This window comes from Amphiprion ocellaris, chromosome 14 (assembly GCF_022539595.1).
Source record: "Amphiprion ocellaris isolate individual 3 ecotype Okinawa chromosome 14, ASM2253959v1, whole genome shotgun sequence".
Classification (NCBI taxonomy): Eukaryota; Metazoa; Chordata; class Actinopteri; family Pomacentridae; genus Amphiprion; species Amphiprion ocellaris.
Window position 1 is genome coordinate 2,524,626 of NC_072779.1, and position 18,480 is coordinate 2,543,105.

The 18,480-nt window shown below is 38.5% G+C and overlaps 1 protein-coding gene across 1 annotated transcript; it reads left to right on the forward strand.

The window, feature by feature from the left end:
• The first annotated feature begins 96 nt into the window (after positions 1–96).
• On the forward strand, positions 97–16,419 carry zw10 (zw10 kinetochore protein). Its single transcript, XM_023292869.3, has 16 exons — positions 97–301; positions 1,738–1,872; positions 1,952–2,053; positions 2,902–2,979; positions 4,509–4,668; positions 6,574–6,726; positions 7,058–7,255; positions 8,770–8,906; positions 9,071–9,253; positions 10,760–10,983; positions 11,130–11,201; positions 11,298–11,467; positions 11,705–11,835; positions 12,501–12,632; positions 13,225–13,427; positions 15,764–16,419. The coding sequence occupies exons 1-16, from the start codon at positions 197–199 to the stop codon at positions 15,882–15,884; spliced, it is 2,304 nt and encodes a 767-aa protein (XP_023148637.1). The 5' UTR covers positions 97–196; the 3' UTR covers positions 15,885–16,419.
• Positions 16,420–18,480: the final 2,061 nt, after the last annotated feature.

The following is an 18,480-nucleotide window of genomic DNA, read 5'->3' on the forward strand; positions in this document are numbered from 1 at the left end:
AAGTCACCAGGCAGAGTTGTAATACATGTTCCTAACATGTGGTGGCGGTAGTGGTATGACGTAGCCGCATTGTGTCATCATATTACCAACGAAGAAGAAGAGGAGCCAATCAGCGTTCCTGGCGGGTCCTGAGCTGTTGCTGCTCCGATCTGTTCCAGTTTTCTGTAAACATTTTAACACTATTTCTTTAAACGGCATGGCGTCGTTTGTGGCTGAAGTTCTCGCCAGCTCCGGCAAACTGGAGAAAGAGGACCTGTCGGGGAAAGTCAGTAAAATGTCGCGCAAAGTGGAAGATACGAAGGTAATCCAGTGGCTAGCTTAGCATTAGCCGAGTAAAGTTTGAACTAGCTGTTAGCTCTGACTGTTAGCTGACTTTGGCTGGTTTAACGGTGATTCCTGGAATAACACTCGACTGTAAATAAACGTTCACTGCACCGTTAGCTAACAGAGCAGAGCTAATAAGTTCAAAGCCAGTTTACGGCATTGTCATTAGCAGGACCGTTAGCTGTAAAGGCTCAGTACTGACATCTGGACTACGTGGCTCCTGCTGGGTTCAACATCAGGGCATATTTGAAACTCTCTAGCTTTACTTTCACCCTAAAAACAACGTTGGCACTAAATTTAAGCTATAGAAGACACGGGGTTGATGCAGAGACTCCTCATTATACTCATAAATAAACTATTTTAGTGTAGCTGAATGAGGTAAACAAACATCCAACAGTCAAAAAAATGTAAACTGTAAACTAGCTAGAGGACCAGCTGCTAAAATAGTTCTGCTGTTTTGACTTTTGTGCAGCAATTAGAGCTGCAACTGACAACTATTTCAATGTCGTTGTATTTGTTCACTTTCTGAATTAATCGATTAGTTACTTCATCTATAAAATGTTAGAAACTAGTGAATAATGAATCTTAAATAACAAAATGACGTCCAAAAATATTCTGTTTACTGTAAACGAAGAACAAAGAAACCAACAAATATTTAAATATATGAAGCGGTTTAGATTTCTTTTTAAAAAATTATTTATTTCAGCTATTTGACAATTATTTTAATAGTTGATAACTAGTATATCAAATTACTAATCACTGCAACTTTAGCAGGAATGTATGACCGTTGTTAAAATTACAGTTAACGCCTTTAATCTTAGTTTTGGGGGTTTTTTTTTGCCTTAATGCATTAATTGTAAGTATAAAAGGACAGGAGTAGTAGTGCCACAGTGACTATTGATCAGCTGAACAAATTGTAAGATCCATCAGTTGTTATAAAGCAATCCCTGATTTGTTCCTTTCTCTTAAATGTGGTGATTTGTTGTGAATGGACACCTTTGACTGACTGAATGTTTTCATCCTTATTTTTGCTGTGATTATTGCTTCTACATTCTTTTATTGATAGCTTTGTGTATCTCGACATAAAGTATTTTGTTTAAGAAACTGAAGTAGCCACGAGCTTCAATGCTTCAATTGATGATACTTGAAAAGAATTTGGTAAAAAGCTTGAAGTTATATCTGCCATATCTATAACACTCACTGAGATTTATTGTAAATTAATCATGAATCATTTGTACAGTTATGTATGTGTACAAGCAAAAGAAATTAACAGTAAATTTATACCAAGTTTGACAGGTGGGAGATATAATATACATACAGGGTCTGTGTCACAACTTTAGTCGTACGCAAATGTCTGCTTCAGTAATAAAATTTGTCTCAAATAGCTCAGTTTTCTTCATGTATATCTCCCAGGAAGAAGTATGTGAGATGATAAACAAGAGGTACAGCGACTTCCTGCCAACCCTTCAGGGCTCTGAGGATCTCATGGTGCAGGTTGAGACAGTCTCCAAAGAAATGGACGCCCTTAAAACTTGTATCGAGACTGAGGTACGTGTGAAGCATTTTTATAAATTATAATGGGTGGGTTCATAGCAACGATGTGATTTTTAACTATTTGTGGATCCAGGTGCGGCCAAATATCCACATGGCTGTGGCGGAATACACGAAGCTGAAGCAGCAGCTGGAGAAAAATACTGTCATCATAACAATGCTTGGACATCTAAAAGAGGTAAAACACCCAGGGCAGTTTATCAAGTCAGCTTTCATGTTAATGTGGTTCTACATCTGTAAATGATAAGTGCAGATCGTATTGTAAATGATCTGCAATTGAAGAAAAATAAGGTGAATGCGTCGGGTTTTGTCTCAGCTTTAGAGCAGTGCAAAAACGTTTTTGGACAACTCATACATTTGTGAAATGTTGCATTAAGACTCACTCTTTGGTGTTCAAGTGTAATTTCTTTTAGTACAGTCACAGCCATAATACTAAACTAATCCTAAAAAAGCCATTAAAACCTTAAAATTGATTGGTTCCACAAAAATAAGAAATTTTGAGTAGTTTTTCTTGTAAAGAATAAACAAAAAATATATCATTTGTATTTGTTTGTGTCTGTCTAATGCAGCCACACCTTTTCAAACACAAAAAAGATTTTTCCACAAATATTTCATGATAATGTCTGTGTAGTTTCTCATTCATCCAGGTCATGGTTATCCAAAGTTGTTTAAATCAATCCAACTGGACTTTAAGAAGGTTCCTTGAAGATGTTTCACCTCTCATCCAAGAGGCTTCTTCAGTTCTGGTGGTGGTTGATGTCTCAGCTTATAACCTCTGTGAGGTGTGGTCAGTGTTATTGATGTCTTCAAAGAACCTTCTTAAAGTCCAGTTGGATTGATTTAAACAACTTTGGATTTCATGATAATGTTTGAGATTGTGTATAATTTTAAGGGTGTCCTAAAACTTTTTCCACCACTTCATATTACCAAAAATCTTGTGTTCAGCAGAGAACAGTGACGTTTTATGCATCTATCCCTTATATGTCTGAATATGCATGAGGCTGATACATCTTCTGCATGATTCAGTTTCACAGTGCAATGGAGGAGTTCAACAAAGCTTTACAGGAGAAGAAGTATGTCGATGCAGCCAACCAACTGGAAAGGGTAAGAGCTGCTTGCATCGAGGCCAAATAGACTTATTTCTACTCCGAACCAAAACTGGACAAGGAACCTAAAACAGATATTTTGATCCTGCAGAATGAATGAACCTGAAAGTACGAAAATCAAAGCCATCTCCTCGTAAAAACAACAAACCACTGCCAGTCAGTATTGTACTCTGCAGAGGGAAGAACAAAACGAGCCTCTTGTACTTACTGTTGGATAATAGAGCATTGTTAGGAGATTAGCGCTGCTCCTTTGGGATCACTGTGTGTTTATTTGTCCCTTGCAGTGACACTGGTAATGTCATTTCATCAAATCCTGTGAAAAGACAGTCTGGATCAGATTCATAGGCGGCTGTATCAGTCAAATGTCAAATCACATGGCTCAAATGCCTCCTGTGTGTCTGTTGTAAACGCTTTTATCTCCTTATAGCTGCGCAGCCAGCCAGAAGTTTGGAAGCAAGATCAAATTTCTACAAAAAAAAAAAACTCATGGTTTCATTGGTCTACTTTTCAGCAAAATAAACATGATCAGAATACATTGTTGTTTCTTTACTCAGCTGTTTCTTTCTGTGGTAGTTATAGAGATATGGACACAGTTGAGATTTATTAGGATTTTTGTTTGAAAACTCCCAAAAGCCAAAGAGCTAAAGTGAATAATTCAACCTGTGATTTGTTTTTTTTACTTTTGTACTGAAGTCTTGTAAATCTTCTCAGCCATGAAACTCAGCCCTTCTTTTCTTTTCTTAACATTTATTCAGGAATTATCTGGTAACTTCAATGTATATCTAAAGGTAAACTGAGGAAAATGGTGCACATCAATGAAAGAAAAGTCTGATCATGCAGTAAATACATCCCAAATCCATAGAATTCATGCTAGGTTTTAAGAAAGGCTTTGTTAGCAGAACTTGAAGTTGCTTCCAGACTTTTGGCCTGCAGTGTTTATGAACTAAAGATCTATTGATTAACTGAAGACTGTAGAGAACTCAGCTACCAACGATCACATCACTCCTGTTGTAGCGTCTTTCCACCGACTCCCAGCATGTTTTAGGAGAAATTTTAAGTATTACTTTCTTACTTTTAAAGGCCATCTATCCCGGCTGTATATCTGACCTCGTACTTTGTCTTTAATTTCCTTCAATATCTTTTAAGCTTTTCCTACATTGAATTGGTGTTTAAGATGAAACTTTTCTGAAATCACACATTGCAGCAGCTAGATAATAATAAAACAGAGTAAAAAAAACAAGACAAGACAAAAGTGCAGATATGGCATGATAGATAAATAGTTTTTCTCCTATGTCTTCTGATTTTATGACTTGTCTGTATTACTATTATTATTATTTTTTATTAAAATAAACAAACCACACCTCTAACGGAGGTGAAAGATGGGAGAAATCTGATCACAAATATGCTGCCTGTCCGATTTACAGTTCCTATCAAGCAGTGCATTTTCTGATTACCTGCCTAACCTGATTTCTCTTTAAATTTTTTTTTAAAAATCGTACTGATTGATGGGTCGTATGTTTTTTCCAGGCGAGGGATAACGTGGATTCACTGAAGAGCTGGAAAATTTCTCAGCTGCCGCTCCTCAGCGCCATCAACTCTGAGCTGACGGTGCAGAGAGAAAACTTAATTTACCACCTGGGAGACGAATGGAAGCGCCTCGTCATCTGGACATTACCGTCCTCAAAGGGTAAAACATCCTCAGAAAACCTGCTAAAAATGTGTCAGATGTTGATCCAGTACTTTACTAATTATAGTCTTTTATTTACATTTCATCTAACAGAATAAGCTCATTTAATGCAGCGTTAAGTGTTGTCTTAAAAGCACGTGGATCTGCTTTTTTCTGTACAGAATCTACATGTTTATGTGCTTCATGGTTCTCACCTTTCAGCTGCTTGAATTCTAGTTCTAATCTCAAAATATGACTGACGTTTTCAGAAATCAATCCCACTTACACAGATATATTTTATAATATAGTATTTTACTGGTACAGGAGGTCCTCGACTTACATCAGAGTTCCATTCCTACGGTGTGACATAAGTTGATTTTCGCTGTAAGTCAGAACTCTGGTGAAAATGTAAACAAAGCCGTTCCGTGCATCACGATATCGATCAGTTCTTCATAAAGTCATGAATACCAACGACTTTCATGCATGTATGAATCATTTTACTAGAAGATAACAGAATATTGTAATGGACTGATATTGTTGTTGATGTTGATGTTTCAGTGTTCATTGTTCAGTTCCAGATTTACCTGATGTCAGTGAACGTGCCATGTTTAGTTAGCTCACCTCTGATTGGCTGAGAGTCAGCAGTAGAGAGAGCTGGGAACGGTGGCTAATTCTGGAGCTAAGTTATGGGGTTTTTCTAGTTATTCTGGATTCAGTAAACCAGCAGAGAAGCAGATAAAGTCTCACTCATTCATCACAGAGGGTCACTACAATATGTTGACCTGTTTTTACAACTTGACCCATGTTAGTTGGTGTTTCTTCCTGTTCCCAGTATTTCCATGGAGACAGCTTTCCTTTTCTTCCAAGCATCAGAAGAGTCTGACTTACGCTGGGAGCCATAATGAAGGACAAAAAGTTAGTGAATGTAGCACAATCCAAGGTGGTGTACAACCAGAGAATGGAAACAAAGCCGTCTGATAGCACCGTGATGACGTATTCATCCGCTCCACTCATCAACTAGTTCAACTGAACCATTTCCGACGAAACAGCCTGCATTAAACCGAGGACCTCCTGTATTCCTCTTATTCTATGTGTCAAAACTTAACAGAAAGACTGAAGGTATAACTTTATCAGTAACTGCGGGATGTCTTAAGAGATAAAGTTCTTTATTTCTCCCCACGCCAGGGGAAATTTACATTGTTACAGCAGCTTATGTAACAGTAGACGTAGTGATAAGAATAAAATAATAATAGAACAATAGTAGTAATATTTACAATATATACAAGGGTGAGAGATGAGGATAAAGTGGCTTAACAGAAGAAATAAAAATAAAAATAAGTTTAAAAAGTGCAAAGATGTAGCAGTGCAAGAATGTCTGTGCAAATTTTATGGTTTGGGGTGGTAATGATATAGTCCAGTTTATGTTAACATCAGCCAGTGATGCTGATGTTGTTCAGTCTTACAGCAGATGGGATGAAGGACCTGCGATAGCGCTCTTTCTTGCAGGGTGGATGTCTCAGTCTGCTGCTGAAGGAGCTGCTTAAAGACCCCACAGTGTCATGCAGTGGGTGAGAGGGATTGTCCATGATGGATGTGAGCTTTGCCAACATCCTCCTCTCACCCACCTCCTCTATGGAGTCCAGGGAACAGTCCAGGACAGAACCAGCCCTCCTGACCAGTCTGTTTAGTCTCTTTCTGTCCCTTTCAGTGCTCCCTGCTCCCCAGCAGACCACTGCATAGAAGATAGCAGACGCTACCACAGAGTCATAAAATGTCCTGAGCAGAGTCCTGCACACTCCAAAGGACCTCAGTCTCCTCAGCAGGTGGAGACGACTTTGGTCCTTCTTGTACAGAACCTCTGTATTGTGTGTCCAGTCCAGTTTATTGTTGAGGTGAACACCCAGGTATTTGTATGTGTTCCTCCAGAACCTGCGGGTCAGAAGTCCTTCCTGAAGGTGGAGCTGAACCTGAGCAATGCTTGCAATGGAGACGGTGAACTGAAACCATCCGCTCTGCTGTGCTGCATCCTCCAAGCTCTGGCCATCCAGGGAGAGCTCCAGCACAAGATCAAACTCTTCAGTAAGAACTAGCAGCTCTGCTCAGTGTTAATTATACAGAACTCTAATGACCTGTTCAAATGTAGCTTCCAGACTCTTATCTGTCTTTGATTAAATATCGTTAGCATATTTTTATTGACTGAAAATAAACCACTAAGTGAACTGTGCAATGGAAACACTTGATTATTCAATAACTTAGTGACTGATATATGCACCGATACTGATGGATTTTGCAGTAAGCTAACACAATCAGTTTTTTTTTTTTTTTGCCCAGTTACTATATTGATCTAACGCTAAAGCACAATTTATCAAAGGTAGGAACCTGCTCAGCCTTGGTTTCTGTTGTTGTCCAGGTCAGGTGCTTCTGAAGAACATGTTGAAGCCGTTGGTGATGTACGCGTCGCTGTCGGTGAGGGTGACAGAGCAGCAGGACGAGGGAACCATTCTGGCCTTACAGTGTTTGGAGGAGAGCCATGAGGAGCGATCAGCACCTTCTCAGGTCTACAGCAAACTGCTGCTGGTGCTCAAGACGCTGCACTCACACCTGCTAGGTAAAGTACGGTACTTAGAGGTTGTGTATTATGATATACACCCGATCATCCCCAACAGTATGACCACTGACAGGTGAAGTGAATAAAATCGATCATGTTGGTTCTATGTGGTGTTCTGCTGGAAAACCTTGGAGTTTGGCATCTGTGTTGATGAGAATTAAGGCCTCTACACGCTGTGTGATTTTAACAATCTTATAAGTTCCCAGCTTGCTCCACTGTACGACATGAACCTTATAATCTTTGGGCACGACGTGAAGTTTGCTCTGTGCAGACTGAACGATGAAAATGCAGCTGAATCTCAGCCTATGATGAACGTGAGTGAATGCGCAAGAATAAAACATCATCATCATTGTTATCTTTGGTCTGGGATGGCTGCAAATCACACTGTGTAGAGACTTTTAGACACTCAAGTAAACATTGTCCCAGAACAAACACACTCCCTCATGCAAATGGAAATCCCAGATATCACTGACCTAGAAACATCTTGAGACGTTGATTTGACCTGCAAACTTTCTAGACCCCATTCTAATCAAACATCAACAGGATGCAGAGGGACAAATTTGGTTCACAGAGACTCCACTCCATAACACAGAGCACCCAAAGGATCCACTAACAGCATCCTGGTCCAGACCCCATAGGAGACCCTGAGAGGTCCTCTGGTCCAGGTCCAGAGCATTTTTGACCATGTAGGAGCCAATGAGCGCACTACGTTATAAATAGGAACTAATCTTTGTTCGGGAGGTGTTACACCAGGAAGGTAAAACAGGTTTGAACGCTGAAGAAGAAAGTAATGATGAATTGTTTGTTTTAGATGAAGAATGTGGGACTACAGTTGTTTGGAGCAATAAATGCACAGATTATTGGAACGCAAACATTTGTCTTGACTCTCTTCATCAGATGCGGTAAAGCTTGTCGACATGTCAACTTTTTAAGTCCTAGTGAAGCACCTCAGGGGCTTCAAGCATTGGCTTAGCCTCTATAGACCACACAAGGGGACCAACACAATATTACGCAGGTGGTCATAATGTTATGTCTGATCAGTGTATCGTGCTGTATTTGGGTTAGTTTTTTCTGTTTACATCAACACTTCATGGCCGTCTGCAGGGTTTTTCCTGCAACTTTTGGTGACTAAGGTGAAATCTCCAGAGCCAAAATGATCTGATCGATATTTTTGATTATCAAATTGTCAGAAATGACAGAAATATATACAAATTTATGTCAAATAAAGTAACTCAGACTCATTGTCTTCATTGTCCGATCATGTTTACTGTTATTAAGAATCACAAAGGCCCGTTCTGAGCCTGGAAAAACCCTGAAGAGTTTTATGTCATTTTTCATTCCCAAACCAGTCAGATCACCATGTAGACAGCAGCTGGACAAATGATTATGTCCGTTTACTTTGATTTACGAAGTAGTGACAGAGAGGCTGAACATGAGAACAGATTCCCCTTGTTTACGTCAGGCTTGGTTTACAGATTCCTCAGTGAGCAGGCTGCTTTTGTGCTGTTTTTCAGACGTTTCCATTGGTGATAAAAAGCTCTCGGCTATCTTGGGCGAGCTGATCTGGGAGGAACTGTCTCGGTGCATCATCCATGAGTGTCTGGTCCACTCCATCCCTACCAACAGCAGCCAGCTGGAGAAATACAACACTGTATGGACCCAACAGATGTTTGTGTAGCGTAATGATGTACAGGAATCACCTACAGAGAAGAACTTTGTCTTTATCCTGCTGATCTAAGAGATTATTTTCATATCGGTGACTACTGATGAGAGATACGTTTTTACTGAATATATATTTTTTTGTTCATGTTCAAGGTGATCAAGGAAACAGAAGACTTTGAGAAGTCTCTGAAGGAGATGGAGTATCTGCATGGCGATTCCACAGACCTGCTCAAATATGCCAGAGATGTCAACTGTCACTTTGCGAGCAAGAAGTGCAAAGACGTCATCGTGGCGGCACGGAAACTCATGACCTCCAAGATGCACAACACCGTCAAAGTAAGTGAGCTGAAGCTGAATGTCTGGACGGATAAAATGGATGCTGGGGATTGATCCAATAGCCTTAAAGGAAAATGGAAGTTAAGAAATATTGAGCACTTATCATATTTGTGAAGTCACCTGATCACATTCTTTCTTGTCTTCTATGATCGTTGGACTCTTTGATCTCCCAGTCATGTCGTTCTCTATCACTGATCATTTTTGGCTGCAAGAAACCGTCTTATTTCTGTAGTTAAGACATCAGGAGATACTGTTTTAGTCATCAGTGCTTTGTTATTTAGTTATGTGACGATCGGCGTTGGTTTATCTGTCTGTCTGTTGGCAACATTACTCAAAAACAGACAAATGGATTTGGATGAAATTTCCAGGGAAGGTCAGAAATGACACAAGGACCAAGTGATTAGATTTTGGCAGTGATGCAGCTTATAGTCTGGATCCACAGATTTGTTAAAGATTTCTGTATCATTGCCAGATAGAGGCACGGCGTCACTGTAACCATGACAACAAGTGAACACTACATCAGCTGATTGTGATCCTACTACAAATCCACCACTGAGGACTTATCAGGACTTATCCATCAGAAATGATCCAAGGAACAACTGGTTAAATTGTGGGGGTGTTTCTGAGTCCCATCAATTCCCGCCACCTGCTACATATTTAGGTCACGTGATTCAGTATCCGTACATAACATACACATGCAGAACACACGCCTGTGCTCAGCGCAAGGTCATTGTGTTTGTGGGTACATCTACATTAAATGGACACATTCTATGTAGCCGTGATTTCTGCCATGAATTTTTTCACGACTTTAGCCATCAGAAATGATACGACTGAGTAGCCTTGGAGGAGTGCTGCACTCTGAGAGCTTTTCTTGTTATCACTGTAGCAACAAAACGTTTTAGCTAAGCTTAAAGTTAAACTTCCTAAACACTAATGGAGTTAAAATACAAACTATGACAGACTTAAAGAAGCTTGTAAACATGGCAGCTTCAGATATTACAAAATGTAACACTGTTTTATTGTAAGGACTAGTTGTAGGAACCTGTATTCTCTTTGTTTAAGAACAAAAGTGCTGTTGTGGATATGTAAACATCTAGAAATGTTGTATAATTTGGACAATACGGTGTTTAGTCCGTGGCTTTGGCGTGCGTCCACATTTTTGCATGATACAGACATTTATTAAATGCTTTGATTGGAAGCCATCCTTTTTTGCTGTAGTGCAATCCACAGGTCAACTTGAGTAGTAGCTAATGAACAAAACCTGAGAAGGTATCAGTCAGTGATCCAATTATAATCTTTATACTGCTGCTGTTGTGCTAAATACCTTGAAAAGTGAATGTACACAAGTCTTAAGTATGAGAAAGATATGTATAAAAAATAATTATGTAATTGTTTATGGTAATAATTGAACTCTTGGTACAGGTCTGATATCTTAAAATCTCAGTATCCTTTTTGTTGGTCATCTTATTTAATTTCTTCCATTATTTGTCAAACATCCTCCATTAGATCACACCAGAGTCGAAGCTGCGTCTCCCCAAACTTCCTGCTCCGAGTTCGGAGGTGAAGGTGAAACAAGACATCGTGAAGGAGGAGGCGATGATGGAGAACTCGAAGCAGCTTTCTGCTTGGAGTCTGCGTCTGCCTGCCTGTCGAATCAGTGAATCTGTGCAGCAGCTGATGGAGCTGGCTCTCAACACCCTGTGTGAAGCTGTGGGAAGCTCCACTCAGTGGTAGGTTTCAGTCCTCAGAGACGTGAATATGAGTCTAAATGTGGCAGCATGGACTAAAAAGGATTCCTGTAATGCATGTCAGTCCTTTACAGTCTGGGTTGATTCTTATCTGACCATCATCTAATGAATCTTTCTGGTCTTTTTAGCGCTCTACAACTCTTCTTCACTGTGAGAAACATTTTCCAGCTGTTCTATGACGTCGTACCAACGTACCACAAGTAAGAGTGTTTTCATCACAGAGCACGTATCAGACCAAACCAACACATTCCCACAGGAAGTTTAAACAGTTTGTCTTATTTCTGCTCCTCCATCAGGGAGAACCTGCTTAAGTTTCCTCATCTAGCTGCCATCCAGCACAACAACTGCATGTACCTGGCCCATCACCTGCTCACTCTGGGCCACCACTTCAGAAGCCACCTGCCAAATCCCCTCAGTGACGGTGTTGCAACTTTTGTTGACATGGTGCCCGGATTCAGGAAGCTGGGTAAGCAAGCAGCTCTGGAAACGTTCCTCTATAGTTACCAGAAACAAACTGCTCATGATTTTAGTGATCTTTTGTTTAAAATCTTTCATCTATGACACGGTATCTGCAGACGTACTGCTCTGATGTCATTACAGTTACCTCATTTCAATTCTCAATACTTGATCCTCACATTTCCTTGGATTATGAGCAGATGCACGACTCCACCAGCCTTAACGCTTTCTGTTGTTTTCCTTGTAGGTGCCCAGTGCTTCCTAACGCAGCTCAACGTTCAGAGAGCTGAACTGCTGGAGAGACTTTCCACTGCTCACAACTTCTGCAACCTGGACGATGAAGACAACTACATTGCAGCCAGCAAAGCAGTAAGACAGGTGAGAGGAGATAATCCTTTATTGCTCCCCAGGCCAGGGGAAATTTGAAGAAGAAGAATTTGAAGAAGAAGAAACTACATTGTAAAACACAGAAATATAAAGTGGCTTGAGAGAAGACACTTTGAAAACAACCTGTGTCTGGATAGAAGGCCTAGCGTGAACACCAGCACCTCCAGTGACAGTACTGAGCTAAAAGTCACCCTTTTTTTGGAAACACTCAAAACCCAATACACAACCACTCTAACCTTTTTCACACCACAGACTTTTTAGTATTTAAAAAGTGTCCTACACTTATAAAATTACTTTTTATTGCTAAATATGTATTTAATTCTTGCTTATCTCTGCCTCAGCCTCTTCCATTTATCAAAGAAGCTCTCCAGAGATGTTTGTTTGTTAATTCATTTTGGCAGGGGTTGGATTTTACAGCCTGGCATGAACTGACAGAGTCAAGTACGGAAAACGAGCACAGACAGAAGACAATCTAGCCATTTTTCAAAATAAAACAGTGTAGATGCCGCAGAAACTGAATAAAACATTTCTATTCTTTCTGTGCAGCCCAGTGTTTGGGGACCGCTGAAATAGACAACTAAAAAACTCAGCTATAAGCTTTTAATGTTGTAAAGTCTTTTATTCCGCCTCATGCTCTTCTGCTTATTTGATTTCAGGTCATTCATCAGTTGAAACAGCTTGGCACAGTGTGGCAGGACGTCCTTCCTGTCGGCATCTATTGTAAAGCCATGGGAAACCTCCTTAACACGGCCATCACTGAAGTCATCGCCAAGATCATGATGCTCGAGGTTTGTCTTTTTCCCATTGCAATGCTTTTATATATATTTAGGCCCTGGGCATGTGAGGTTTTGCATCAGTAAAAGGCACATGAAAATAAATAACAGAGGTACCATTAACATTAATTATAGAAATTTTACTGAATCTAATTAGTTTTACGGGTTTGAATGTGTAGTAATCTCAGGTTTTTAATCGTAAAATATCTTCTAAGTCTGCATGAATACAGATCTAAGACCAGAACAATGAGGATGAGCTTTAGAAAATGAGTAAATACTGGTTAATAATGACGTCCTAGTGAGGAAACATTGAAGACGGTGCACTGCCATGGGTCAAATGATAAATTTTTCATTCCTGCTGCTGAACTAATGGATAAAGATTCTGATCGCCGGTTTAACTTTGGACGCAGTCTAGGGTTGATAACATTCATTAAATTCAAAAAGCAACAAGTCTCTTACACAAAAGGTTATTGGGTAAGATATGAAGATGCTCTGCTGCTTATTCAAATAATAATTTAGAGTCATAAATACTTTATTGATCCCTGAGAGGTTAATGCTTAAATGCTAACTAATGTGTATTAAAGATGATGTTTGTCTCCGTCTGCAGGATATTTCGTCTGAGGACGGTGAGCACCTTCACACACTGTGTCAGACCATCATTGAGGAAGGCCCGCTGGTCTTCATCCCTCTGGCCGAGGAGCACAAGAACAGGAAGTACCAGGAGGAGGTGCCGCTCTACGTGAAGAAGTGGAGTACGTTCAAGGAGCTCGTCATCGTGCTGCGGGCGAATCTGCAGGAGATCGTCGACAGGTAGGAAGGAAACTTCACAGCAAAATGTGAATAAATAAACCCATCTGAGGTAGTAGATGGGCTGAAAAAAAAGAATTAAACAGATGTTAGACATTTAACAAATCTGTTTCTACATACAGGCATTAAGGTTCTAAATTTCTTCAGTATATTTTTATGTAAAGTGACTGTACTTTGATTTGATTTTATTTGTTGTCCCTCCTGATGATTTCCCAAAATATACCTACAGCAGATTATTAAACAGATAATATTAAAGGTGTTTTTATATTTTTTTGCCATGTCCCATTATTGTCAAATTTTGCTTAATATGCAATTTATTCTCAATAATATAAAAAAGAATTAATAGTGAGGATGGATGGCTGTTGAGATACATAATATTTCTGTTTCTCATGTCACTGCATTGATTTGGCTTTTTTTGCAGATTTTTCTGGTTAATGTGGTTTATTTTAAGCCTTAGATGCATCAGTGGGTCATTTTCTTGCAATATCTTTGTAATGAAAAGTTTTTTTTTTATCATTTCATATTCAGCTATTCCTCAAAAAACATGTTTTGGATATCATTCCATTTAAATTTTTAAGTTCGCTTTTATACTTATAATGGATGTAGACATTCTTCTGTTGCTGTTCTGTGAAATATTCTTCTTTTTCAATTATCAAAGCTATTAATATCTGTTATCAAGTGAAAAATGAATATATTTCAAACATGAAATCATTCTTGTGTGGACAAAAGTATAATGAAAACAATAATAAAAATTCTTATTTTTACCAAAATAACAAAACTGATTCTAGTACGGATCTTTTTTGACCCACTCACTGGAGCATCTAAGAGTTAATATATTTTTTCTTAATTTTATTCTACCTGTATGAAACCTGTATGTTCAGATAGTCATTAAGGAAATTTAACAAATTGTTGTCACTATTTTCAGACTATTGCCATGGGTTTTCTGCTGTTAATAGCTAGATTTGTATTTAAGTTTTCTCTAATTAGCAGTAGAGTTGTAATGTGCTACTTTAAAGATTGTAGTGAGAAAGAGGAGCTGAAGCCGAGCTAAAGTCAAACTATAAAAACATGTCCAGGAAAGCCTCATACTACTGTTTTTACATGCTTAAGATTATTACTACTCACTTGAATAGCTACTTTTCCGTACTACATTTTGACAAATTGCATTCATGAAAATTCTAAAAAGGTTGTTATACTTGCTTGAGGGTTTTTTGTTTGTTAGTTTATTTTTTGCTCTTTGTCTGCAGTCTGGTTTGGTTTTTTTCTCCGTTTGTTACCACCTTTTATATATTATGGCCTTTGTCTGATGCTACACAGCCTATTTACCCCACAGTTGTGAATGGAAACGAGTGTGATTTACATAGTTCCTAACATTTTTTTTTTTTTTTTTTAAACATTTCAGAAGTTTGCAATTACAGTGGTCCCTTGCCATATCTCAGTTCACTTTTCACAGTGTCACTGTATCGTGGATTTTTCGATGTATTGTAGGATTTTGTGGTATATAAGTGTTTCTATATATTATTGTTTTGAGCTGCGTTGGAGAACGACGCTGGAGAATGGATATCTGCTTTTTATGCACTCTGCAACTGGCAGATGCTTTTATTTTGACACAAACAGAGAGCAGCACCACTCAAAGTGGCAGGAAGTCATCAAACACACTTCACACTCAAGGTCCTGACAACATAGCACTTAACCAACTAACTAGGCTGACTAAACCACAAAAACACAATAAAACACAAACACTACTAACAATGGAACACTAACATAAACCACAATAAAGACATTTAAACCCCCAACACCCTGAACTCCCATGGTGCATTGCAGCACAACAGTTCAGTCATAGCGACCAGCTCTGCGATCGCTACATTATTTTAATTATTTTTGTGGTAAAATAAGCATTTTCTAGCCTAAAAAATTGAAAACAATATAAAAAAATAATCATTAAAAATATTAAAAGAATATTTAATCTAAATAAAATATGTAGTGTACAGCGCAGGGCTCTGATTGGCTCAGAGATCGTAGCATCAGTCTCCTCTGTCTCCCTTATATAGCAGCATTCAGCATCTACTGTCTGTTTCACACAGACGTCTGATCATCATAGTGTTGCTCTGCGGTGTTTGGGGAGGGTTTATAAAGCCTTAAAATCTATATAAATAATAAAATAAATATGATCACTACTTCGCGGATTTTCGTCTATCGTGTTGGGGTCTGGAACGTAACCCCCACGATAGACGAGGGACCACTGTACTTGGAAACATGAACAACGATAATGAAAGGACCATCATATTTTCTCCCATGTGTGTTTCTGATCGTCTCATTCCTGTGATTCTCCTCCACAGGTGGGCCGACAGTAAAGGTCCGCTGGCCGTGGAGTTCTCCAGTTCGGAGGTGAAGAGTCTGATCCGAGCCTTGTTTCAGAACACAGAGAGGAGAGCTGTGGCTCTGACTAAGATCAAGTAGATTGTTGGAGCACACAAACACCAGAAAGATACTATAGCACCTTTTCCTCTGTGGAAAATACACCTTTATTCATTTCCATTTTCTGTTGTGTCCAGCAAAGTAAACATTTCCATGTGTATCGGCTGAACGGTTTGAATTGGAAGCATCATGTGAAGATATCAGCCGGTTGTAATCAGTCTGTGCTCCTTGTCAGACTGCAATTAGTCCTGCAGAGATTACAGGGAGGCTTCTTTACCACCACCAAACCCACTGGGGTTGTGTAACCAGTGACTGACCATCTGTTGATGTGATGCAGGATTCAGGGTTAACTTTGATGCTCGTTGTTAATCAAACTTCTCACCCTCGCTTGTTCCAGAGCTCCCAGCTTCTCTGTACTGATTGTTCTGTTTGATCCTGAAAATGACCACGAAGTTCTGACAAACGCACTCTGGACCTTTCATTTGTTATTAATTGTTCTCATGTATGAGCCATTAACCTCACCTCCCCATAATGTATTTATTACTTGTCCAAATAAACCCAAAGACTCAGAACCTTTTCTAAATGTTTGGTCTTAATGAATACAGAGATGATGCTGAGTGTGACGCTGAAATGAAAATGCAACTTCTCATACTTTGATCAGCAGCTGCATAATAGCTATGTTCATTTCTTTCCCATTTACTCTCCTATAACTCCTAATGTATTTAGACCTTTTCTCTCCATCAATGAGGAATTTAATTAAATACGAAGTTAGTTTGAGCCTTGATTTACCAAAACATTCACTCTAAGATAACTGGAAACCTTTAAGAGCAGTCATCAGTCCTTGAAAATAGTTTTGACTTTCTCATCTTTTCCTTTTGCAGACAGTCAGCTCCCTACAGCAGCTGACGGCTGAAATGATGTTCAGGGAGCAGATGGAGTTAGCTTGGCAGGGCGAGGCTGAAACCACCTGAACATCCCACAGAGTTGTGGGTTTTGTGTTCACACTGATTCAGATCAGGTTGGTGCTGACAGTTTCCTCAGTAGGTCTGATCAGGATGTAGAAATCAGCCTGCAGTTGGACAACAGTTGTCCTGAATTAAAACAAACTGTATTCTGTAAAGAGAGGAGCTTAGTAGTCTGTTGGATGATAGAATTTTAGTCAAGGAACAGTGTGAGTTCTGAAATGTCATTAAAATAAAAGTGAACACATGGATGTTTGTGGAATTGTGAACAGACATTTAGCACCCAAATATAGAGGAAAACATGAACAAAACAATAAATAAACAAAAAAAAACATATAAACCCAAATATAGAAAACATGTATATAAAATATATAAAATTTTATATTTAAATTATACACATATAAAATATACACATATATATACACATATATATGTATGTGTGTATATATGTATGTTTATAGACACACATGTGTATATATATATATATATATATATATATATATATATATATATATATATACACACACATATATGTGTGTGTATATAAACCCAAATATAGAAAAAATTATGTCAGAAAATATTAAAAAATAAAACATTTTTTCTATAGTGAGTTTTACAGGTTAATTGCATTTATCAATAAGGGCTTGCTCACATTTTTAGCTTGTTCTGTCTTACTGAGGGTAAAACCTAAAGTACTACTTCTATTTCATATTCTGTGAACAATCATGGTTTCCAAATAAATAGTTTTGTGTAAGACAACATTGATTTGCCTTCTACACCACTATCCGGCCAAAATTGCATCTTAAACAAAGGAGGAAGCAGAGAAAGCACTTTCATGCTGCCCAGAGGATGAACCATTTCCATTTAAGATGATTAATGAACACATAAAAGAACTTCAGCTGAACCCACACAAATTTTCTGTTGATGTTTATGAGGCTGAATGAATATTAATTATATTAAACGGTAAAAGTGAAGGTATTCGGTCAGAGCGTCATGTAGAGCTTTGGGCTGAGTGTTGTCGGTGTTTGTTCTGTTAAAGCTTCAGAGAGAGGAGACAAACAGCAGCAGCTTTTAGCTTCAAACTGTCTCCGCCTTCATAAGATGAACCTGATGACTGCAGAGAAGTTTCACTCTGCCAGCTGCTGTTTCATCTTCAGGATGCTCTGCAGAGGTACGTGATCAATGTCTCTTATAGTGTGTGATCTTAGACATGAATGTTTAAAATTTTTAGGGTGGCAACTATCTTTTTTATTAACATTTTTGTTGATTTTTTTCTTCATGAATTTTTTAATTCATCAATTGATGGTTGTTTTATAAATAGCTAAAAAGTTGCCCAGACTTCATGTGACATTAAATGTTTTCTTTCTAAACAACAGCAATATTAACAACATTCAGTCTGTTGTAAACGAGGAAAAGCAGGAACCACAGAAAGTGTGGAATTCTGGATTCAAAGAAATAATTGCTCTCTTACATGTTTCCTGGAAATAACTAATTATAAAAAACGCTATCAAAAGCTTGAGAATGTTTGAGCTGACAATATGTAAAAATGTGGAACTTAAAATTTATTTTGGTTTAAATTTAGCTTTTCTTTGAAGGAAATTAAAATTTTCCCCATGTTAAAACAAATATTATCCACTATTTTTAACTATTATTCATTTCCAGGGAACTTCTGTAGT

Excerpts from the sequence above, each read along its gene's own strand:
- zw10 (XM_023292869.3), top strand. The coding sequence starts at position 197 with ATGGCGTCGTTTGTGGCTGAAGTTCTCGCCAGCTCCGGCAAACTGGAG. Across the intron at positions 2,980-4,508 it reads CAGCCAACCAACTGGAAAGG|GCGAGGGATAACGTGGATTC; the intron begins GTAAGAGCTGCT and ends TGTTTTTTCCAG. Across the intron at positions 10,984-11,129 it reads GTGGGAAGCTCCACTCAGTG|CGCTCTACAACTCTTCTTCA; the intron begins GTAGGTTTCAGT and ends TGGTCTTTTTAG.